Source organism: Ochotona princeps, chromosome 6, assembly GCF_030435755.1.
Source record: "Ochotona princeps isolate mOchPri1 chromosome 6, mOchPri1.hap1, whole genome shotgun sequence".
Classification (NCBI taxonomy): Eukaryota; Metazoa; Chordata; class Mammalia; order Lagomorpha; family Ochotonidae; genus Ochotona; species Ochotona princeps.
In genome coordinates, this window is record NC_080837.1 from 27,942,162 (window position 1) to 27,966,431 (window position 24,270).

Here is a 24,270-nt window from a genome sequence, read left to right on the forward strand (position 1 = left end):
CTACTCATGACCATAAAAGATGTCTCCAGACCCCGCCAAATACCCCATTGGGAGCCAGAAGTGTTCCCGGTTGACAACCACTGCCGTAGCCTTTTGCTGAGTTTAAGGTAGGGTCAAGGTCAAGACAGAGGACACGTCTCCTCATCCTTGAGCCATGGTACAGCAGCCATCATGGAGATCATTGTGGCTGTGCTCTGTTTGATGTCTGCTGAGACCATTTGCAGGCAGTGTCGTGGAAGCTTCCCAGCCCAGCTCAATGGCTGTGTCCCTCCAACTAATCTTGTTACATTGTCTTCACTATGACCTTCACATGGTTTTGCAGTGCGAGAGAGGAAAGCTCTCAGCCTCTCAAACAGAAAGCTGCTTCTTCCTCTTCTGCTGAGGGACCCCTCAGAGCACATGAGCAGCACGCTTCCCTTCCCCACGCTCACTGGGCTACAGCGGAGGGGATCCTTCCCATGGTCCCTCCCCAAATGCAGACATGGGGAGCTCTGTGTTTGCTTATCTGATCCTAGACATTTCTCTCGCCCCTCACCCCTATCCTGTCTCCTGTCCGTTCCCTTCTACCCCCAGCCAGCAAGGCCTCTGCCATGGCAGTGCCTACTCAGGGCAGGTTCATCTGATTGCTGTGCTAAGAGGTTGAGGGAGGGGGAAGGGGATGTGGACCTGTGGATCCTTTCTTTCACTGGGCTTCTGAAATCCAGGATCTCGTGAAGGAAAAGGACAAGCTGTGTCACCACATCTTAGGAGAAGTCAGAGGAGCAGGTGGCACCAAGGTGTTTTTGCCAGAAGGGGCCACACTGAATTCCTCAAAGACAAAAAAAGTCTCCCCACATTCAGGCACTGAATCTAACACAGAAAAGTGAAGAGACTCCTCCGCACCCCCATCCCTGGCAGTGCCCCATGGCCAGAGATGTCTTAGGAGGAAAGTTGACCTGTTTGGCAGCTGTAATCTTCACTGGGTGCTTTCTGCTCCAGACTTGAAGCCTCGTGGTGTGGTGGTGAACATGATCCCCGGACTGCCAGCTCACATCCTGCTCATGTGCGTGCGCTACGCAGACTCGCTCAATGATGCCGACATGCTCAAGTCCCTTATGAACAGCACCATTAATGGCATCAAGCAGGTGGTTAAGGTAGGGCGCTACCTTTGATACCGACCCTTGATATTCTGTCTACTTTGGGAATACTCGGGAATGACTAGATTTGCATTTTTTTTAATCCATCCTTTGCTTCCATTCCTGGGTGAGCCTCTTGATTACTCAAACCAGTCTGAGGCTCAACTGATATGAGACAGGTAGACAAGAGTCTGCCAGTAGACCTCAAAGCCTTGCTAGCAAGATTAAAGTAGTCACTACCTCCACCACGTCTATCTCCTTAAGGGATGAGATGAGCAGTTTTGAGGAGTATGTGAGGAAACTTCAACAAGTGCAGAGAAGGTGGGCAGGCTGCGTGGCAGGAAAGCCATTACTTAGCACGCCCACCTCCCACATGGGAGTGCCTAGGTTCAAGTCTGGGCTTTGCTCCCAATTCCAGCTTCCTGCCAAGATGCACCTGCAGGTAGCAGGTGATGGCTCAGGAACCTGGGTCCCTCCTACCCACATGGGAAATCCTGAAGGAGCTCCTGGCTTCCCCCTGGCCCAGCCCCAGGTACTGTGGGCACTTGGACAGCCATCCAGAAGATGGGTGAGTCTTCTCTCTTTTTTCTCCCCATCTTTCTGTCTTTCAAATTAAAAAAAAATTGATGGAAGTTTTGTTTTGCTGCAATTTTTTTCTGAAATTGATAGTCTTTTTTTAAATATACACATTTTTTCATGAACTTTTTGTAGACCCATCACAGACATAAATTTCAAGGAGTTTTTGCATGTTTTGATTTTGTTTTCCATGAATTTTTATGAAGTTTCCTCATGTCTTATTAGAGTAACAAATACAAATGATGAGCAATAGGAAGGTAAGAATAACAAACTACTCATGGCAGTTGTGCAGTTCTCCTCAAAACCACGTTATGGACTTTGAAAGTTTGTAAGATTTATTTATTTTTACCTGGAAGGCACAATTACAGATGAAACAGAAAGAGAGAGCCTCCATCTTCTAGTTCACTCCCCAAATAACCTCTATGGCCAGAGTTGGGCTAGTCTGAAGCCAGGAGCCAGGAACTTCCTCTGGGTCTTCCATGAGGATTCAGAGGCCTTAAGCTTTGGGCTGTCCTCTGCTGCCTTCCCATGCCATAAACAGGGAGCTGGATCAGAAGTGGAGCAGCCTGGACATGAATTGGTGCCCAAATGGGATGCCGGTGCTTGCAGATGGAGGAATAGTTTAACATACCACCACACCAAACCATGTATTATAGACTTTTATTCATAGTCCATAAATGAGAATGAGCTAGCTGTTAGGTAGTTACTTAGTAAGATTATGTTATTATGGCTAAAGTGCGAGCCTCCCCTTTCCCCCACCCCCGATATGCACAGCACTGAAGATGGAGGATTTTTTTCCACAATGAGGTTGGAAGGTATCTGTGCTCTATAAGTTCATGCAAAAACCCAGCTTGCTGTCTTCCAGTCCGTAGACACTGCCCGTGTTGGAATGACTGGAGAAGCGACCAACAGTGTATAGAATGTACACATCAGAAATCATTGAGAAGTATTTTTGAACAATCCATGGCTTCATGGTGTGATAGGAGAACAGTGATCAACAATGTCAATGAAAGAGAATGGGACTAGATGAAATGTAATATGGCAGTTATTGTTCATTTCCTTCCCAGCTGTACCAGAACCCTAAAGGCGTTCTTAGTTGAGTTGATTTTTCTCCAGAAACTCAGTAGGTGGTAAGGGAATAAACAGCTGTTTAAGCATTAAAGAGTTTCTTTAGCAGATCTAGGTCCTGGGTGGTAGGGACGGCTGCTTGGTATAAAGGGCTCTCAGGTAATGGTCAGCCCAGTTGGCATCTGGGATTAGGGAGGTGCCAGCGCATCTATATGCATGTAACTCAATACAGAGCTGCACTGTGTGCTGTTCTGGGAGTGGAAATTCTGTTAGCCATGTGATACGTGAAGTAACTCCAAATCTGCTTTCTCTCAGAACATGATCACTAAGTTTATAGCTATGTTAAAAAGTCACAGCTTCTGGTCCACATGGGAAGGGAGTGATAACATATAGATCCATAGTGTTTCAGGCTCCTGCAGAAGAGAAGCAATATTGATATTGGGATCCATGAAATATGTTGCAAGTCATACTTACTGTATACATATAAGCTGTTAGTATTATAATATAATTAGATTAAGGCCTTAGGGAATGGACGATATTAACTGTTCAAAAGCTACCAAGCAATGAGACAGGTAAAATCTGTCTATTTGTGGCTCAGAGGCACTGGCAATCAGCAGGTCTGACTTTGTCTCTTCTTACCTCCTGAAAGGAACATCTGGAAGATTTTGAGATGCTGTCCTTTTGGCTCTCCAATACTTGTCATTTCCTCAACTGCCTGAAGCAGTACAGTGGAGAAGAGGTAGGAAGGCTTGCATGCGCTGTGCTTTGTGATAAGTCCTCATCTGGGCCTTCCGCTTCAATGGGAGCTCAGCACCGGGTTAGGAACAGCAGGGGGTTGGGAGTAGAGTTTGCATGTCCAGCTCAGACAGAGCCTTAGTGCCACCTGGCTGTCTGCCTTGCTCTTCACCCAGGAGGCCAATTGCGCACTGCCTGCTGGGCTCCTGGGTGGACTCCATAGGCAGAAGACCACTGGGAGAGCTTGAACCTGGGGCATGGCACGGGGCTTCAGTTTCCTCCACGAGTTTGGGTCAGAGGGTGGGGCAGGGGAAGAAGTGAGAGAATTTCCTTCTATTGGTTCACTCCCCAGCTAGGGCGGGGCAGGAGCTGAAGCCAAGACCAGAAAGGTATTCTAGGTCTCCCACGTGGGTGGCAGGGACCCTGGTACTTGAGTCATCACCACTGCCTCCCAGCGTGCGGATTAGCAGGAAACTGGAGTGAGGAGCCAGAGCCAGGTGTCAAGCCCGACTGGTTCTTCCTATTGGGGGCCTGGGCATCATAACCAGCAGCTTAACTGCTAGACCAAAATGCCCAACCCTGAATTACATTTTTTTCTTATACCAAATTGGCTTGACCTGTGAAGCCGTGACCAGGGTCTTCCTCCATATGGATAGCCAGTTGTCCTGATGGAGGGAAAGTAAAGTGAAATGTAAAAGCTGTCTGACTAGAGCTTTTGAATCAAAGGAGAAATCCACCCGCTGGCTAAAGGGAGTACTGAAGCTGGAGGAGGCTCAGGCTGGTCCTTGAAGATAAGATGGTGTCTGTAAAACTTCAGGGAAGAGGCTGACATTATCATTCAACATCTTTTGTTTTGTGACTCCGTCTTTGTCCTCTTTAGTCATGTAGAAAATGCTCTTTGGGTGTTTGTTACTGTATTTCTTTTAAGATTTATTTATTTTTATTGCAAAGTCAGACATACAGAGAGGAGGAGAGCGAGAGGAAGATCTTCATCCACTGATTCACTTCCCAAGTGACCAAAACTGCCGGAGTTGTGCCAATCTGAAGCCAGGAGCCAGGAGCTCTTCCGGGTCTCCCAGGTGGGTGCAGAGTCCCAAGGCTTTGGGCCATCCTTGACTGCTTTCCCAGGCCACAAGCAGGGAGCTGGATGGGAGCAGGGCTGCCAGGACACAAACCAGCGCCTATATGGGATCCTGGTATGTGCAAGGTTAGGACTTTAGCTGCCAGGCTACTGTCCTGGGCCCTGTTAGTATGTTTTTAATTCTCAGATTTCTAGGGCTCTTTTTTACCTCTGCATCTCATCTTAATGCCTGTTCTTACCATTTTCTCTTTCATCTCTTTGAACATGTGGAGCATGCTCTGTTAGTTTGCACAGGCTACTAATACAAAATATTGCAGACCAGATGGCTTCAACAAGAGAGACTGATTTTCTCGCACTCTAGAAATCTGAGATGACAGACGCATGCTCAGTTCCTGACTGGCAGAGGGCTCCCTTCTCCCTGTGTCCTTTCCTGGGTGTCCTAGAGTAGGGGTGCAGCTGGGAGGGACAAAGAGGGACAGATCTAGTGTCTCTTTTGGTAAGGACACTAATGCCAGGGGATTAGGGCCCCACCCCAAGGCCCCCTTTAATGTTCATTATGTCCTAGAGGTCCCATTTCCAAATACAGCCCGACTGAGGGATTAGAGCCTCAGCATATGAATGGGAGCGGGAGGTCCAGCAGTAGTCAGTCTGCAGCACACATTTGAAAGTATTTCAGATTGATCTGTGCCTGTGACCCTAAGGTTATGCATCTCAGTGAGTGCCTCTGCTCACCTCTTAGAGCAGACTGTTTCCTTAGGTCCCTGCCTCAGTCTGTAGAGTCCAAAGGTACTTAGCACTATGGACTGAGGTTGTGCAGGAAATCGGTGGTATTTTTCTTATAAAAAATAGATGCTGGGGCATGCACTGGGGCACAGCGGTTCATCTGTGCTTGCAACACCAGCATCCCCTATCAGAGTACTGTTTGGGTCCCTGCAGTTCTGCTTCCATTCTGGCTTCCTGCTCATGCACCTAGGAAGACAACAGATAGTGGGCCAAGTGCTTGGGCTGCTGCCACCCACTGGGAGAACAGAATGGAGTACATGTCTCCTGCCTTCAGTCAACCAGCAGGTGAAAGATCTGTCTCTCCCTCTCTCTGTCACTCTGCTGTCCAAATAAACAAATGAATCTTGGAAGAAAGGAAGTGGGTCCAGTGTTGTGGTGTAGCAGGTAAAGGTGCCACCTGCAATGCTGGCATCTCAGATGGGCTCCAGTTCAAGTTCCAACTGCTCCATTTCCAAATCCAGCTCCCTGCTAATAGCCTAGGAAAAACAGCAGCAGAAGACCCAAGTAGATGGACCCCTGCACCCACATGGGAGACCCAGAAGAAGCTCTTTCCTAGCTCCTGGCTTCGGCCTGGTCCAGGCCTGGCTGTCACAGCCATCTGGGGAGTGAACCAGCATATGGAAGGTGTGTGTGTGTGTGTGTGTGTGTGTGTGTGAGAGAGAGAGAGAGAGAGAGAGAGACTGTCTGTCTTTCCCACACTTTCCCTCCCCCATTTCAAATAATCAAATCTTTAAAATAAATAAACAGATCTTCCTTAAAACTAAAAAGTAAATACTATCTCAAACATCAAGAACTCATTTGATACATTCACTTTTAAGGTACGGGGTTATATATAGTGTATGACTAGTATAGGTAGTATTTTCATTTCCTCCATGTCTGCATTATCCTAATACTTACATGTTCAAAATTCCCTTCAGGAATTCATGAAGCATAACAGTCCACATCAGAGTAAGAATTGCTTGAACAATTTTGACCTTTCAGAGTACAGGCAGATTCTGAGCGATGTGGCTATACGCATTTATCATCAGTTCATCACTGTCATGGAGAATAACATACAGCCAATCATAGGTAAGAAGAGAATTGAGGGCCGAATGGTACTTGTAGTATTGTGGAAGCGTTTTAAGTTTGGTGTGTGACGTGTATAATCATGAGTAACACAGTAACATTATTTAAATAACTAAGAAAATAGAATTGTATAAATAGCCACCCTGTAATTCTTGGCTGGTTGAGAACGGTTCCATAGATAGCAGTACACCATGTTGGATGGTTTTCTCTCTGTAAGAATGAAGACGCTTGGCAGCACCTCAGCTGTCCCTGTTGTAGTGGCTGGTCCCATGCGGCTGCTCCCAGGGCTGAGCTGAGGACGCCCGCAGTTCTAAAACACCGTTCAAGTCCTTGTTCACTTTTCCTCAGCCTCCGGTAAAGGAAATACCTTAGGCCGCATGGCAGTAGCTCCAGACCATGAGTTAGGCTAAGCAGCAGTCTGTCCCAGGAAGTTGAAGGAAGAACTGCTTCAAGCCTGGAAGACTTGTTCCCATCCTGTTAGAAACAGCTGTCACTGTCCCACATGCACACACACAACCATTCACACACTCGCACAAATACACATTCATGTACACACACGTTCACATACACACACACACCTTCAAGTCCTGGATTTTTCTGCTTTCTCTATCACAACACCACTCCCTGATTGGACAGACAACATTGCGTATCCTGAAACAGCCACCCAGGCTGTGGGAAGTGGGCTCTGGTGACCCCAAGCCCTCCAGGTGTGTGAGGAGCCGTGTCCCTCTCGCTCTACAGTGCCTGGCATGCTGGAGTACGAGAGCCTGCAGGGCATCTCCGGCCTGAAGCCCACAGGCTTCCGGAAGCGATCATCTAGCATAGACGACACAGACGCCTACACCATGACGTCACTGCTGCAGCAGCTAAGCTACTTCTACAGCACCATGTGCCAGAACGGCCTGGACCCCGAGCTCGTGAGGCAGGCCGTGAAGCAGCTCTTCTACCTGATCGGGGCCGTCACCCTCAACAGCCTCTTCCTGCGCAAGGACATGTGTTCCTGCCGAAAAGGGATGCAAATAAGGTACCGCAGGTGCACCACTGCATGCCCTGGGGAGGCAGGTCAGGTGTCGGCACCCGAACTGGCCCTGAGCCCTCCCGGGTGTAGTGTCTAACTCCAGCCTGGGCTGCCATGAGGACTTCGAGGGTCTTGAGGTGTTGGCTGGCTGCTGTGCCAACACCAATTGGGCCCCCTGGCCTTACCTGCTGACAGATCACTGTAACCCTTACCTCTGGCCTGCTCTGCTTCTCCCATGCTTAGCCGCTATTGACCACCTTCTCTGCCAGTGGCACTGAGAGGTGGAGGACACAGGAAACAGGGAAAGTCCATTTGAATCTGCCCTTGGAAAGCTCAGAACATCTCCCACATTTCAAGGCAGCTGTGTTTAAGTTACAGCCAAGGATATTGGGAAATGCTCCAAGACAAGCAGATTGACATGGATGGGCAAGGTTGGAGTACCAGAAAGGTGTGCACCGAGTGAGAGTGGAAGGGAAAAAAAAGTTCTATAAATTAATTGCAGATTCATAATAAATTTGAAGAACTCTACTCCAGAAATGATTCCCATTGCTTTTCTTTGTTCAGATTCCCCCCAGGTACATTTCTGCTTAGGGCCCCTCGCTCCAGGCTGCCATGATCCTCAGACCCATGGAGCTTGAGGGCTGATCATCCGACCCACTTGCTCATGTTAGAAATGAGAGACTATCCGGCTGTGGTCCTGCGGCTCCCAGTGATCCCTGGGGCCTTCCTGGGACACACTGGAGCATTTCAGGAACCTTCCCTAAGGTGTTCTCACCGCTCCTCTGACTCTCCCTGCAGGTGCAACATCAGCTACTTAGAAGAATGGCTCAAGGATAAGAATTTGCAGAACAGCTTAGCCAAGGAGACTCTGGAGGCCCTGTCTCAGGCAGCCTGGCTGCTCCAGGTCAAGAAGGCCACCGACAGTGACGCCAAGGAGATCGCTGAACGCTGCACCTCATTGTCAGCCGTGCAGGTGCTCAACATGCCTCACGTGCCCAGGGCCCTCAGCGCGTGTTAATCCACAGAGTCAGCACTGCCTTTGCTGCTGAGGAGCTATGGGCTGCAGCTGACTCTGGGTGTTCTCTGGGGAGCATGCTTGTAGCCCATGGGCCACCCTCTCATCTGTAAAGGCTAGCTCTCACTTCATGTCTATGATACGTGCCCTGCCCACCAGGCTCACAGATGTGTGTGTGGGTGTGTGCAGTTGGCCAGTGGGACCAAGGGAGCTCTCCTATTGCCATGCGATTATGTGGTGAACTTCACTCCCTCCCATACCCTTCTTCCTTTGCTTTCTCTTTTCTTGGAAATAGCTGGCATGAGGTTCCTGCACATAGTGTAAAAGAACCACCTGGGACTCGCAGTGGTTTCCCCCACATCACCAGAACCCTTACAGCATTGTTCTTTCTCGTAGTCTAACACTGTATTATGTGATATTTGCAGATCATCAAGATCCTTAACTCCTACACACCCATAGATGACTTTGAGAAAAGAGTGACCCCCTCCTTTGTTCGCAAAGTCCAGGTGAGCACTTGAAGGATTTGCCTCTTTGTTTATCCTCCTACGTGTGGCATGACTGTGGTACTGAATTAACATGATGGAGATGCGGAGTGCAGGACCCCTGCTGAACGTGCAGCTGAAAGACGCTCAACCTAAAGGCAGCCAGAATTTGTACCTGCCAAACTCCCCAGTCACCGGTCTCTTAGATTCTGGTGACAAGAGCATAAAAACACCAAGACTATAATTTTCCTGCCAAGTTCCCTTAGCGGGTCTTATTTCTTAGCAGTCTTCGGGTATGATGCAAATGGAAACAAGACAGGCTTGGGAGTCTCCTTTTCTTATACAAGAGTACTTCAAAAAGTTTGTGGTAAATAGAATGAAGTTAAAAGGTTGATGTTGTGGCACATCAGGTGAAGCTGCTGCCTGTAATGCTGGTATCTCATATAAGTGCCGGTTCAACTTCTGACTCCACTTCCAACCCAGCTGGGAACATGGAGAAAGGTGCTTCAAGTGCTTGGGCCCCTGCCACCCTGTGGGAGACTTGGAGAGAATTCCAGGCTCCTGTTTTCAGCAGGAGCTGAAACCCAGATATTGTGGTCATTTAGGGATTAAGCCAGCTACAGAAGATAACTTTCCCCTCATTGCTCTCCATAACTCTTTCAAATGCATAAATTTAAAAAAGTTTCTTTTGATACAAAAAATTAAAATGCATGCATACTTCTTTTTTTTTTTTTTAAAGATTCATTTTATTTTTATTATAAAGTCAGACGTACTGAGAGGAGGAGAGACAGAGAGGAAGTGGAGCCGCCGGAACTAGAACCAGCGGCCACATGGGATCAAGGCAAGGACCCTAGCCACCAGGCCACACCGCCGAGCCCATGCATACTTCTTTTTATAAAGATTTGTTTATTTGAAACGCAGAGTTACAGAGAGAAATCTTCATCTGCTTGTTCACTCCTCAAATGACCAAGATGGTGGAGTCTGTGTCTATGCCAGGCTCAAGCCAGGGGCCCAGGAGTCTTCCAGGTCTCCATGTGGGTGCAGGGGCCCACACACTTGGGCCATCTTCCACTGCTTTCCCAGGCGCATTAACAGGGAGCTGGAGCAAAGGTGGAGCAGCCGGGACTCGGAACTGGAACCCATATAGGAGACTTAACCTGCAACACCACAATGCCAATCCCCATAGTTTTCTTATTGTTGTTGTTTTAAATAAAACTTACTTTCTATCAACTTTTTAAAAACCTCTTATATAAACATGAATTTCAAAATTTAGGTTTTCATAAAAAGTTTTCCCTCAAACTTTTTGAAATACCTCCATATAGTCCCAAATGTCTTCCTCAAAATGAACAGTGTTTCTCTGTGTGAAGCAGGATTGCCTTCATGTGCTGTAACCAAGAATACATAATTGCAACAGAGGTAATGCAGAATGAGGCATGATGTCTAACAGATCTTATATGAAGTCAGACATTAAACAGATTTCTAAAAATTGAAACAATACTATAAATTTCTTCAGTTTGGGAAAATAAAATTATTTTTCAATTAAAATGTTTTAGCATATATTCTTTTAATGGGTGAATAAATATTTTCAGTTATTTTAATGGTTAATATTGTAAATGTCAATATTCATACCACATGCACCAGAGCTCCTTGGGGGCCCTCAATAATTTTAAAGAATATTATAAGAGGGGATGGCAAGTGGGTTAAGCTGCCACTTGCAATGCCAGCATCCTGCCATAGAGTGTGTGTTCTGATCCAGCTTCCTGTCAATGCATCTAGGAAGGCAAATAGGAAATAGGCTGGTGCCACCCACATGGGAGACCAGGAGGAAGCTCCTGGCTCCTGACTGTGGCTGGTCTGGGACTTGGCTGCTGTGGCCATTTTGGGAGTGAACCAACAGGTGAAAGATCTTTGTCTCTCTCTCTTTGCTGATCTGAAATCAAATCAATAAATCTTATATATAAAGGAGTCCTGAAACCAGAAATTTCTAAGTCACTGCACAAGGAAAGGTAAGTTTATTAAAAGTGCAGTATTTGGAATGCACTCATATTGAGACTTAGAATTATGCATGAAGATAGTTAAGAATAGAAGAACCGAGTGGCAGTCCATCTCTGCTGGGGGAGCTGACCCAGGGGCCCTGATACAGCATTTCATCTTGGACATATGCTGTGTGTCCTCTCACAGGATTGCTTTTTCCCCTAACATACATTTATTTATTTTTATTTTTTTAAAAGGTTTATTTTTATTACAAAGTCAGATATACAGAGAGAAGGAGAGACAGAGAGGAAAATCTTCCGTCCGATGATTCACTCCCCAAGTGAGCCGCAACGGGCCAATGCGCGCCAATCCGATGCCGGGTCTCCCACGCGGGTGCAGTGTCCCAAAGCCTTGGGCCGTCCTCGACTGCTTTCGCAGGCCACAAGCAGGGAGCTGGATGGGAAGTGGAGCTGCCGGGATTAGAACCGGCGCCCATAGGGGATCCCGGTGTGTTCAAGGCAAGGACTTTAGCCGCTAGGCCACGCTGCCAGGCCCAACATACATTTATTTTAAGGGCAGACTTTTGGAGAAAGAGAGATCTTCCATCTGCTAGCTGACTCCCATAATGGCTTTATGACCAGAGCTGGGCCGGGCTAAAGTCAGGAGCTTCCTCCAGGTCTCCCACATACATGCACAACAGGGGCACATGTACTCGTGCCAGTCTCTGCTGGTTTTCCAGGTGCATCAGCAGGGAGCTGGACTAGAAGTGAAGCAGCCAGTGCTCATTATGGGATGCCAGCGCTGCAGGCAACAACTCAGCCCACCTCACCACAACAGCAGACCCTCATTCCTGTGATTTTGCCAGATGTTCTTCATGGGAGGCAGAGCTGTTGTGTTTCCCTGGCTCCTGTCTTCCAGGCAGCAGGTGCGCTCAGCACCCTTCCCCTGGTTCTCGTTGCAGGCACTCCTCAACAGCCGGGAGGATTCCTCACAGCTGATGCTGGACACCAAATACCTCTTCCAAGTCACCTTTCCTTTTACCCCATCTCCGCACGCTCTGGAAATGATCGAGATCCCCAGCAGTTTAAAGCTGGGCTTTCTCAATAGATTGTAATGGGAGGGACAGAAAAATCAATATGCTTTTCTCTCCTGGCCTGAAATTTAAGGAAGAAAGTCATTCTCCCAAACAAACCCCATCTTGTCTCCCTGTGGTGACACTGCAGCTGCGGGAATGTTCTAAGAATGAGCATTCACCAGCTGCAGTGGAAAGGCCCTGCGGCTGGGAGTGCTGGAGTGTTCCAGAGGCTCCTCTTTGCTTCCAGCTGCCTCCTAGTCTAATCTGTCTTGCACCGAGGCAACAGCGGGTCTGGATTCGCAGTGGCTCCCAAGCCCCATGAGGCCCTGGTGTCTGTAGGCAGGCATCTGGGTGCAGAGCCACATTTTCTGGGAAGGAATTCTCTCTGGGCACCAGGACCCTTCCAAAGTCCTCTTACCTTGGGAAGTCTGGGGAGCTAACCGACTCTTTTACTGAAAACCATCCCTGCATAAAAATATTTCCCATTTGAGACCTCTCTGCTTTTTAAGAGAATATTCAATCTGAGACGGAGCACATGAAGTATTGTATGTATATTTCTATTTAAAGTAAATGCATTCTAAAGGCAGAATTGACACGCCATCCTCTATCTACTCTGAAAGAACATTCCTTTACATTTCAAATGCCAACATTCTCCTCGAGACTTTCCGTGTTTTCTTAGCTCACTTTATCCAATACCTGTTTTAAAAGCTAAGGTTTAAAAAGGCAATCTAAGTGATTTTCTCAAACCTAATCAGCTTCCTGATGTATTTATTTTTAAGTGTCCTCATAACAGGAATTAAAGACTGTGAGTCTGCAAGCTTGATGAAAATCAAGGACTCCTCATCTCGCTAGCCCTTCTCAGTCCTCCTGCTGCAGGCCCAGGCCCTGGTCGAGAGCGCGCTCCACCCATGCTGTGTGTACTGTTGCATCTCCACCTGCCACTTCCAGCAGCCACAGGCGCTTGGCGCAGCAGTGGGCGTCCCTCATGATTAGGTGCCGACACCGCCCCCGAAGGCAGAATCCCACCTTGAACTTCTCAGAGGATTTCCACTGGTTCATTTTGATACCTTGTACCTGAAGCAGTGAAATACAGGACCTATTAACATTTTTTTTCTTTATTTTGGTTTTTATGATACAATTTCATAGGGCCTGGGATTTCCCCAAACCACCTCCCCACAAATTCCCACCCCCTGACTGATTTTCCCCATATTATTATAATAGTATAGTCCTTTATAAGCAATCGTAAGTCCATCAGTCTTTTATTTAAGTGTGTCCCGACATTGCTGTTACAGACAAAGATGGACTCCCAATGACACCGTAGGAGCTATTAGCACTTTAAGTAAGCAAATAAGCTACCCGGTCAGGTGGGTCACAGCCTCTCAATTACTGAGTGACCACATGCCTTGCAGGCACACATGCATTTTGTTATTCTGGAGGGGTCATGCTGAAAGTATGATTTTGTAGATTTGTCACAAACCCACTTAGGAAACCCGTGTGTAACGAATGCTGGCTCAGGCTGTGTCACCAAGGAGCGCCCGGCTGCTGTTGGGCTAGGCCTTGGCTGGGGATAGGCAGACTTGGGGAGGCAGAGGAGCAGAGGGAGGTGCACCGCCCCCCATGGCCCAGATCTGTTTTGCACAGCAGAGGGGCTGTGAGCAAGTGTCAGGGTGGCTCCCTGTGGTGAACACAAATTCACAGCCCCACTCCTACTCCTGCAGGGCACAGAGAACCGGGCCCCAGGGTGGGCTAGCCAGGTGGACCACATGGACAGGCAGAAGGCTCAGGGCAAGGGAGAGGTGCACCTGCTGGGAGAGCCCAGGAATGAGCAGGCCCTGCCTTGGGGAGGACAGGCAGTGCTGAGCTGTGAGGCTCAGGAGATAAGGAGATTAGAGGGCAGTGGGCTCACACCTTCTCCCTGGGGCTCTGACCTGTACCTGTCCGTCCTCCGTCCAAGGCTGAGGAGGGTGTGTGTGTGCTGGGTCTGCTTAGCCAACTTGGGGTTTCCTCAACACTCGGACAAGAGTTCAGGTGCGTGCATACCTGGGTGCTTAGAGGGTGGGGAGGGAGTTTTCATTCATCTGTATAGTCTAACTTTTCAACAACTCACCTGAATTTCTTCTGAAATTAAAAAAAAAAAGTTTTTAAGATAGTCTTGGAATCAGGAAAAAAAAAATGAAGCATCTTAAATTTCTGTTTGGATCTGTTTTTTAAATTTGAGCTATCGATACTTTACAAGAGGAAGAAAGCTTCAAGGGTAGTGTTGGGGAGAGGAAGGGTTTGAACGCGGAGGGTCCATAGTGAGTCTGTAGCCTGCACCTGCTTTGTTCGGTGTGAATGCATCACAACCTGTCTGTCCCGTCTGCTACTGGTGAGCATGTGGGCTTTTTTAGTTGGGCTATTATGAATTTGTTTGCTTGGAAGAAGTAGGCACCCATGTCTGGTGAATGTATATGCACGAATAGAATGACTGGGTTGTAGAATACATGCGTTTAGTTTTTCTAGGCCATTACTCATCAGTCTTGCAAAGCGATGGTACCAACTTCTGCCCTCCACCACCACCAAGGAAAGACAGTTGCGATTCCCCCACCTCCTTGACTTTCTTCCTGACTTTGGGCGCTCGGGTGGGTTAGCCATGAGCTCACCGTGGGTCTGAACACACTTGTCTTTGGCAACTAGATTGAGCACATGCTTACATGTTGCTTGACCATATGAGTGTCATCCATTTGGCATGCCTATTCTGTCTTTTCCCCATTTGAAAAATAATTTGTATTGCGAGATAATAACACAACATAAAACCACTTTAAAATGCACATTTAATGGCCTGCAGGCTATCTTCACCATCACCACTAATTCCAGAACTAATTGCATCGCCCCCAGAAGTGATCCCATACCCATTACACAGCCACTCTAGACTGCCCTTTCCCTCTCCCTGGCGGTTACCAATCTGCTTGCCGTCCATTCGGATTTGCCTGGCCCAGATATTTCATGGAAATGAAGTAGCATAATGTGCATCCTTTCGTGTCTGACTCCTTCCACATGTGGCATACTGGTGTTTTGTTTTTTAATGCTTGTTCATATTGTACCATGTATTAGAGTTTGCATTCTTCTTTATTGCAAAATACCAGCCTACTGCCTAGCTATGTCACATTTTATGTATTCACTCATCACTTGGTGACCACTCAAGTTTTTTCCATGCTTTGGCTAATAGTGATGCTGCTGCTAGCATTCATATGCGCACATTCATGTGAATGTATGTTTGTGATGATCCCAGGCACGAACCTGGAAGCAGACTTGCTGAGTCATTTGCCGATGTTTTGAGCAACTGCTACAGCTGTTGTCGAGGCTGCCCCCTTTAATATCCACCAGCAGCAGTACACGAGGCTGCTCATGCCCAGATTTGAGATATGGAAGCATTCTTCTGAGATGCAAAAACTGGATATGCCCTGTATGTTCAACAAGAGGTTGTTTTAATCCTGATACTCCACAGTATGGAATAATGCTGAAACAATCAGCCAAAGTGAAAGTGGATCTCTACTGACAGAATAAACTAGGTATGTGTGGGGAAGGGGAGGAGACAAGGAGCTAAACAGCCTCATTTGGATAGCTGATAAAACTGTATCTGTCAGTCTGTGCCAGGAAAGCCTGATAGAAAACACCCCATAGATAAACAGGAAATGTGTGTGCGGAACACTCTACTCTCAGCTTTCTGAGGTTTGCTATGGGCCCTTTGAAAAAGAAACATGATTCTCTTGGGTCATGCTAAGCAGATGTTTAGGTGAAAGAGATGTGCTTGGTGGGAGATCATCAGGGGAGGGGTTGAGAAGTTCTGGGACCTTCTGCAGAGTGTCTACAGGGGGACACTGCTATCTTTTCCCTGTCCAAATAAACACTGAAGTGTTTGGAAAAAATCCCCTCATCCTAAAAAAAAAGGATTACTGACAGTATGTATACTAAATTAAATGCAGCTGGTGATATAAGTGCGAAATGGAAAGCACCAGGATCCAGCAATACAGATAGTGTCCAGTGTGACCCCAAGGCACCTGCAGACACAAACTGGGAGGCATTCTGGAGTGGTGGGACCGGGATTATCTTCTTCTTGTACCTTCTTGACTTTTCTAAACTTTCTGTAATGAACATATATAATATGTATAGTTTTTAGCTACTCCTAGTCTATGGCTTGCCTTTGTTCAACCAACCAGGTCTAAAAATGCTATCTGTGTGATAGGATGTAGGGGTGATGGGACTCAACAACTGTGGTCCCCTTTGAAAAAAACACAGTATTTCCCAAGAGTATGAGAATGGAATGAACATTCCAAGTGGCTTTTATAATTTGAAAAAAATGTAAAATTTGCTCGTTGTATAAAGGTCATATGCAGCTTTGGGGATGTGGCAGCTTCATCCCCTCTGTCCTTGCTCTCTAGGGTTCCTCCAGTAGCTGCTGCTCTCTTCCCAGCTCATTTTCTCTGTTCCAGAACATGCTAATCATCTCTTCACGTGGTCAATCCCCCTGCTGTTCCTTCTCTCTCTGACCTACTTCTGGAATAATCCATCTGACTGTCGTTGTTGCTCCCTCATTTTAAACCGCCGGCTCACAACCCACCCGCCCCCATGCTCTCAGACTAATGCCTGTAACCCATGGCTTGACCTTGCCGCTGGCCGTCTTTGCAGGCTTGGAGAAGTGGGTACAACACTGACCAAGTCCTGGAGTCTGGTGCACAGGCTGCTTTAAACACTAGATCTGTAATGAGGGCTGTGCGGTCCTGCTGCGCGCAGATCAGCCTTTGGCTGTTGACCTTGAACTCACTGTTTCATTTTCCCATGGTTCCCGAGCTATGACACGGATGGCCTGCCTCCCTCCAAAGGTGGTTGTGAGGGGCCAGGGCTGAGCGCTCTGCAGTCAGTACCTGGGTCTCTTGTGAGTCCACGGGGTCCCTCTTTGGAACCTGGAGTTTCAGGAACTGTGCCAGCAGCTGCCCCCTTGCTGTGACAGCTCAGTCCCCTCCCTGAGCTTTTTATTGCCTCTCTAGCCCGAGGATGACTTCTGCAGGACAGACATTTCCCTCAGAAGGTTCCCTGCTGTTGCCTGCCCTCGAGCACACCATCCTCAAGTTCAGCTCTGTTGGAATGCCCGCACCAGTGCCAGTCAAGACCTCCAGGCTCAGGGAGTCAGTCCTTGAACCCCAGGTGGCTTCTTGCTTGAGAACAGCCCTGTTAAACTGCAAGGGCCATCAGGCTGCTGTTCCGTTCCCCCTCTTAACCTCCTTGACCTTGACTCCAACAGTGCCCCAGCCACATAAGCAGACACCTCCTTGTTCTCTCCATGAAGTCAATCCAGCTCCTCCCCTTTGTTAAGCATGGCTCAAATCCATCCCATTGTGTTAACTGTTGCCAGGCTTTTGTCATGTCTTGCCTGAGCAGCTGCCACCGGCTACTCTGGCTCTGTCCTCCACATCGCCTTCCCACAGCTGCTGCTGCTTGGGCAGCCCCTCACAGGGCACAGCATGCCCTGGTTGGTGTACTCATTACGTTTCTGATCTTGAGCTCTATGCGTGGTTTCTTCTAAGTCCCCTGACAACCCTGACAGGAACAACTTTAAGGTGTCCATTTGGAAGGTTGAACAAAGCTTCCAAGACGTCAAGCAACCAGCTTCCACAGTGGGGTCAGGATGAGTGCAGCTTCAGTGGTACCTGCAACCACTGGCTGGTTCTGCTTGCCACAACTGCTCTCCCTTCAGGGGCCTGGCCTGGCCAATCTGTTGACTTCTGTGTGCACAGGCAGGGCTCTGCGTCGTTCACTATCAGATGTTTAATAAGTAGGACACTGCATAGCTCTTACTTGACCTCATGGTCTTGGCTGGGGTCAGGCTCGGCCAGTGGCTAATATTTGTCTTTGAAAGTGTACCCCAAGGGAAGAAATGTTTTCATAAACATTAAGTCATAGCATCCATGAGAAGAGTATGTGCCATGTGGATGTCCTTAGAATTGTTAGCAAGTTTCAGAGTTCCGCTAACTTGGGAAAGGTCAAGTTCAGCAAACCTAGGGTCCGAGCTTATTCCCTGAGGAAGTCCATGAGCTGATCTGCCCTCCTCCATGCTATGCTCAGTCAAAGGTGAGACGCAAATGCGTGTCCATGACCCCCACCTGCAGAGACCAGCAGGCCATGGACAACTCTTTCAGCCGTTCTCGCCACCCCACCCTGCCCCCTTGGCTTGTCACTCTTTTTCAGTGTCGTCTTGGTGAGAGATGGATCAGACCTTTTTGGTTAATGTGTTTGGCTCCTGTGACAAGTGCTTCAAACAAAGAGCTCTGAGACCCGTCTTCAAGAAATCGCAGCAACTCAGCTACTGTTCAACATGTGCAGAAATTGTAAGTGCATTTCAAACCCGAAGAGTGACTCGCCTTAGGCCAAGGCTGGATGAGGCACAGCCCTGTTTCTGTTGAGCAGCCAGAGCCAACATGTTGTGCCAGAGCTTACAGGAATGGTACAGCTCAGACGCCCTGGCTGTGGGCTCCAGTGCCCAGCCTCCTGGGTTCCGATCCCGTTTGTGTCGGCAGTTCAGGGCCCACGGCTCCCACCTCTCTCTCAAGGCCCATTTTCCCATCCTTACAACAACGAATACCCAGTAGTGGTGTGAAGATCAGATGGGTCCATTTGCTAAGGAGTTCAAAGCAGGGACTCATGGAATGTTCAAATCGTTATTATTCCCTAGGGTTACTTTTGTTTTCCCTACAGGCTCCTGTGTGGGCAGGTGAGCAAGCTTAAGAGGCTGGCAACTCAAGTTGACAGGCACCTTTTCAGGGACCCTGTCGCAGGTATATACAGGTGGAAGACTCAACAGGGTGTTTTCTGGGTGCAGGTCTTCAGCGAGGTCTAGGCAGTGAAGCCAAATCCTAGGCTTTTCAAAATACATAATGTCCTCTGCAGGGGGGCTGTGCAAGGCTTCAGATCATGTAGGGGAAAGAAGAAGTAGTATGCACAACATGGCAGGAGCTGTTAGGGATCACGGAACAGGCCAGCACTGGGTTCCATTGGGCAGCTGAACAGAACCCCCGCCTGGTGAGAAGCAGGAAAGCACTCATCTCAAAAAAGCGACATTGGAAACTCCCAAATCTTCAACAGATTTCAAAACCATGCCCAAGCACCCCCCTATTCCCACCACCACAGATCGAACAGAGGAGAGATACTGTTTGCCTTTTTTTTTAAATCCACCTGAAAAGAAACAGGCACTTTTTAGCTTGCTGGTTCTGGTTGATTGCCACATTTGTATTCCTATAAACCCAAGGAGAGCAAGCAGCAGGGTGGCATCCCAAGGCTTTAGGACAGCCCAGTCATCCTGAGGTCTCTGCAGGCTTGGTGTGAGAGGCCCCTGCCTGTGGTATACTTTGTTCTTGATGTGGTAGCTCTGCCAATTAGACACCTCAGGACCACCAGGGAGGGTTCTGCTGTCCTGCTGCTCATTAACAACCCTTCCTCTGTGAGCAGGAGCCCAGCAACCCAGGCTTGGGGTGCCCTGTGGCATCGTGGTCCCGCCCCCAGCTCTGAGGCCCTGCCTGGAGCGCCCCTTCTCCACAGGCACTCGGGGTCCCACATTCCCAGACAGCAACCATCCTTCAGATGAGGACAACTCCAGTGATGGATGACTGACTTCACCTGTACGCCTTTGGGTTCCCTGTGGAGACCGCCCCCCTCCCCGCCACCACTGCTTACCTGCAGCTTTTCTTACCTCCAGCACCCTCAGCCTCCAAAGGGGAGTTAGCACCCAAGACCTGGGAGGTGTCCTGCAAAGCCCGGCCATCCAGCATCCCTAAGATGCTCAGGCCCTTACTTCCCGTAGAGAATCTGTACACCTCACATCACAGACAAGCCGACCCGGCATCACGCGGTAATCTGACAGGTGCCAGCCAGAGAACGCGTCCAGAGGCTGCTGCCCTGCCCGGGCCCCCTGGATGGCCCATGCAGGGGAGTGGGTGTGGGGGAGTGGTGATGTATACCCCAAGACCTAGTGGCACAGTCCAATGATCATTCTCGTCGGCATCAGGCTCCAGTGTACCAGGGAACCCCAGCCCTGTGTGCCCACACAAGTGCTCTGCGTAGAAGAAGGGGGTCCCAGCTGCCACTTACAGGTGAGCAGCCCCAGTGCAGAGAGCAGCCAGGATTTGTGCCCAGGCTGGTTGGTCCCCAGCTGTCCACCTTTAGTCCTTCAAACTCTGTGACAAATGTTCTTGCTTTTCTATCTGATGTTAATACTGACAAGAGTTGTGTATATAAACACATATGTTGGTTTTATTTGAAACTACATCATCTATTGCTATCTTTTCCGAGTTCTCCTTCACGCATCTGTTTACCAGAGCAGCACTCACTGAGCCCCTGGTATCCATCAGCACTAGGCTAAAGGCCATGGGACTAACCGGAACGCATGTGAGGGGAGCAGGGACATGGCAGCTCTCAGGCGTCTGCTGCACATGCAGACACCTGCGGGGCTTTCCTTCCCACCACAGGCCTGAGAAGTAGAGCTGAGAGCTCGCACTCCAACCCGCAGCACCTCCAACAGATGACCGATCTGTGCAGCTGACCCAGCTCTCCCCTGGCTCATACCCAGACCAGCAAGGACTGGGCTCCAAGGAAGACAGGGGTGCAGAAGCAGCAGGCACAGCCTCCCGGGGTCTGCTTGCAGGTGCTTGCTGCAGAACTCGAGCCTTGCTCTGCCTGCCTACTCTGCACACACCCATGTAAGGTCACCCAGGAGAGCCCAAGCAGGAGACACAGGATGGGGCATGGCCACCAGGTCCAGGAAGCCTGAGGGAGCCAGACTGCGTGGGTCCAAACCCTGCCCTGCCCACTTTCTATTACTGTGACCCCTGAGTGGTTCCCGAGCCTTCTGAGCCTCAGTTTTGACATCTGTAAAATGGGCATAAGAGTACCCATTCAGTGTGAGTCCCATGAGGATTCAACAAGCCATGAATGTGAACACTTAGTTCCTGGATTTGACCATCACCAAATTTGCATTCTGTGGACAACTGTTGCTAACCTCTGTAGCCAGGAGGAAGCCACCTCAGGAAGGAACACTTCCCAGTGGGCTGGGCCAAGCCTTGTGAGACCCAGGTCAGAGCCTGGGCATACCCTGTCACCTTGTCACCTTGTCACTGTCCTCAGGGTGGGCCCTGGTTCTGGAGCAAAAAAAGGAAAAGCAAAACAAAGGGTGGGCCTCAGATACTGCAGGGACCCCAGCACCTCTCAGAAGCCAGAACTATGTGCAAATTTTTTTTTATTTGTCTGAAAGACAAAGTTACAGGGAGAGGAGGAGAGACAGAGATCTTCCATCAGCTGGTTCATCATCCCCAAGGGCCACAGAGGCCAGGACTGGGCCAGGCCATAGCCAGGACTGGGAGTCAGAGTGCAGGGGCCTAAGCCCTTGGGTGATCCTCAGCTGCTTTCCCAGGTACACTAGCAGGGAGCTGGATGGGAAGCAGAGCAGGTGGGACTCCAGCCGATGTCCGGTGTCTGTGTGAGGTGCAGGCCTCACAGGCCCAGCTTCCCCCAAACCCTTGCCTGTGTGCACAAGAGGAGGAAAGCTTCCAGTTGCAGTGCTAAGAAGGGATGGGAGGGAGACTCCGGAACTACTCAGTTTATGCACCTATCAAGTCCCTGAGGGAGCAGGGGAGAGGAAAGGCCGGGTCACTGTCTCGAGTTAGCGTTCAGGCTCCGCCCTGCCCTGAGTACACATCCTCTGGCTTGTCACCTAGCATCTCAGCCTCAGACTTCCCTACGGCGAAGTGGGCCTGCCACTCCCGCGCGCCGCAGCTCCAGCGCCTCCTTGGTCGTGCGCCCGCAGGTGCAGGGGGAGCGGCGGGACGCGCGTGCTCAGGGAGGGTCGTCGCCGCCGCAGCCCGACCGCAGCTGCGCGTCAGGGCCGGAGGGAGGGCGGCGCTCGGGGCTGCGGGGCGGCGCTCGGGGCTGGAGTCGCTCACCGTTTCCCGGCTCTCGCTTCCCTCCCGTGCTGAAGATGGCAACCGACGGGCTGCACGAGAACGAGACGCTGGCGTCGCTCAAGATCGAGGCCGAGAGCCTCAAGGGCAAACTGGAGGAGGAGCGGGCCAAGCTGCACGACGTGGAGCGTGAGTGGCGGACCGGCCTTGGGGGGTGCGTGCTGGGAGGCGGGCCAGGGAAACAGGGCAGGCAACGGGCGCCCGGGGCGGCGGCGACGGCCAGGCCGGCGCCAGGAGGGAGGCCCCGGGGCCGGCGCACAGGTGAGGCGCGGGGAGCGGCCTCGGGGCCGCGCGCGGGAGTGGGGCTCCACGGGCCCTGGGCCGCCATCGCCTGTCTGCATCCCCGGGGTGCCCGCGCGCGGGGTCAGGGCAGAGACCGCGGCCGGACGACGGCGATGCGGCCTAGGATCCACTCGTGCTAGGTTTTCCTCCTCGGCTTTCTGCACCTCCATGGCGTCCTTTCGGAAGGGCGGGTGCATTTTTTCCCCAAGAGGTTCAGACTGAACTGGAAGCGTTGTTTTTCCAATTCCTCCCCCCACACCACCACCACCACCACCACCACCACCACCACCACCACCACGCACTTGCCCCACACACATTCCCTCTGCTTGCGGGGCTGGAGCACGGTGGGAGCAGGGAAGCCGAGTCCTCGCTCAGCAGATTCAACCACTTAGTGAGCCTCTGGCTACTACCCAAGCGTTTGCATCCATGAGATGCGGTTGACAGCCTGAATTAAATGGACCTCGTGGACCTGCGCCTTGTGGTTCGGAAAGGGCTCTGTGCGCAGGTGCAGTATCCGGGTTCGGCGACCAGCTCGGTTTGTCTTACTGCTAGGTGGTGATGCTTAGTCCCAACGGGGTTGGAGCTGCTGGCCAGGCTTGGGGAAGCAGTGGCTCCGTGGGTCGTGCCGCGTTCCTCTCCAGCCCAGAGCCAGGCCTCCCCCACAATGTGCCTTGCGCTGCTGAACTTTGTGCCCCTGCCCAGTGGGAAAAGAAAAAATGGGATTCACACTAGAAGTATTGGATTCCTTTCTTGGAAAATCATTTGCCTGGAGGCTGTTCTAAATTTCTGTGAGGTTACTTAGCCATAAGTTCCAAATAAAGTAACCAGGCAAATTGGGAGATTCCTTTCCCTTTCCCTTCTTGCCCCACACATTTTTAAAATATATATATATATTCACATGTTTGAAAGAATTACAGGGAGAAAAGGAAAGACATCGAGAGAGATCCTCCTCGAATGACCTCAACAGCCCAGACTGGGCCAGACTGAAACTAGGCGCTTCATCCAGGGCCCAAGCTCTTGGACCATCTTCTGCTGCTTTTTCAGGCTACATGAGCAGAGAACGGGTAGGAGGTGGAACAGCATTGATTTGAATCGGTGCCTATATGGGAAGTGGGGTATGGGGGGGGATTTGCCTAACCTGCTGCTCCACAAGGCTGGTCCCAGGAGTTTGTTTCCTAATTTAGCTGCATTGGTTTAGCTGTCCAGTGCACTATCAGGGCGCCTGGATCCTTTGGCTTCTGCACATTCAGTCACTGGCACTTGGCACATAGTTAAGATATGCCTGCCACTGCTCCAAACAACTCCTCTAAGCCTGAGGCAGGGGGAAGGGGGCATGCGAGCGCCAGTGGCTGCTTGCCCCGTCTTACCAGGAGAGCACCTGTGAGCCCAGGAGCTCTACCTCCCCAAGTTTCTGTGTGTGCTTCCTGGACAAGAGCGAGGCTTGGCTGGGCACGCTGACGTCCCGAGCTGGGTCTCTGATGCTAGGATAGGAGTGGCCAGCCCATTTCCTTGTGCGGATTCCTCTGCAGATGACAGCAGCGATGCTGGACCCGCGGGGACCAGATGCCAGCCCCTGCGGGCAGAGGCAGCTCCCACTTTTGTTGCTTGTTTTGTTGTTGCCTGATTGCTTTAGCTTCATGCAGAGTTCTTCAAAAAGTCAGTAGTCTTGAGACTGATGTTGTGGCACAGCCAGATCCCATATGAGCATCAGTCTGAGTCCCCATCTGCTCCACTTCCGATCCAGTTCCCTGCTCATGGCCAGGGAGAGCAGTGGAGAGGGGCCCGGGGGCTTGGGAGGGCAGGAAGGAGTTCCAACCTCGCATGCTCTGACTGCTGTGACCATTTGAGAGGTGAATCAACAGATGCAAGATAGTGTTTTCTTTCTGAAATGCTAGCTTTCAGATACACTATATATATATATATAAAGTGATAGGCTCACAAATGCCTAAACTACTAGGGCCCCAGCTCTTGGACTGTGAATTTCCAAAACTGTAAATCGCACTACAACCTCTTTC

The 24,270-nt window shown here is 50.0% G+C and overlaps 2 protein-coding genes across 2 annotated transcripts in view; both read left to right on the plus strand.

The window, feature by feature from the left end:
- Window positions 1–12,066, plus strand: part of MYO5C (myosin VC) — an 80,589-nt gene extending 68,523 nt beyond the window's left edge. The window contains exons 35-41 of the mRNA XM_058665840.1: window positions 979–1,133; window positions 3,409–3,498; window positions 6,276–6,426; window positions 7,165–7,447; window positions 8,240–8,414; window positions 8,882–8,962; window positions 11,874–12,066. Of these exons, the coding sequence (XP_058521823.1) occupies window positions 979–1,133; window positions 3,409–3,498; window positions 6,276–6,426; window positions 7,165–7,447; window positions 8,240–8,414; window positions 8,882–8,962; window positions 11,874–12,026 (1,088 nt within the window). The 3' untranslated portion in view covers window positions 12,027–12,066. The remainder of the gene's footprint in view (window positions 1–978; window positions 1,134–3,408; window positions 3,499–6,275; window positions 6,427–7,164; window positions 7,448–8,239; window positions 8,415–8,881; window positions 8,963–11,873) is intronic.
- Window positions 12,067–21,925: 9,859 nt separating this feature from the next.
- The window catches only part of GNB5 (G protein subunit beta 5), a 39,115-nt gene continuing 36,770 nt past the window's right edge, over window positions 21,926–24,270 (plus strand). Inside the window, exon 1 of the mRNA XM_004578370.3 lies at window positions 21,926–22,102. Within this exon, the coding sequence (XP_004578427.1) occupies window positions 21,991–22,102 (112 nt within the window). The 5' untranslated portion in view covers window positions 21,926–21,990. The remainder of the gene's footprint in view (window positions 22,103–24,270) is intronic.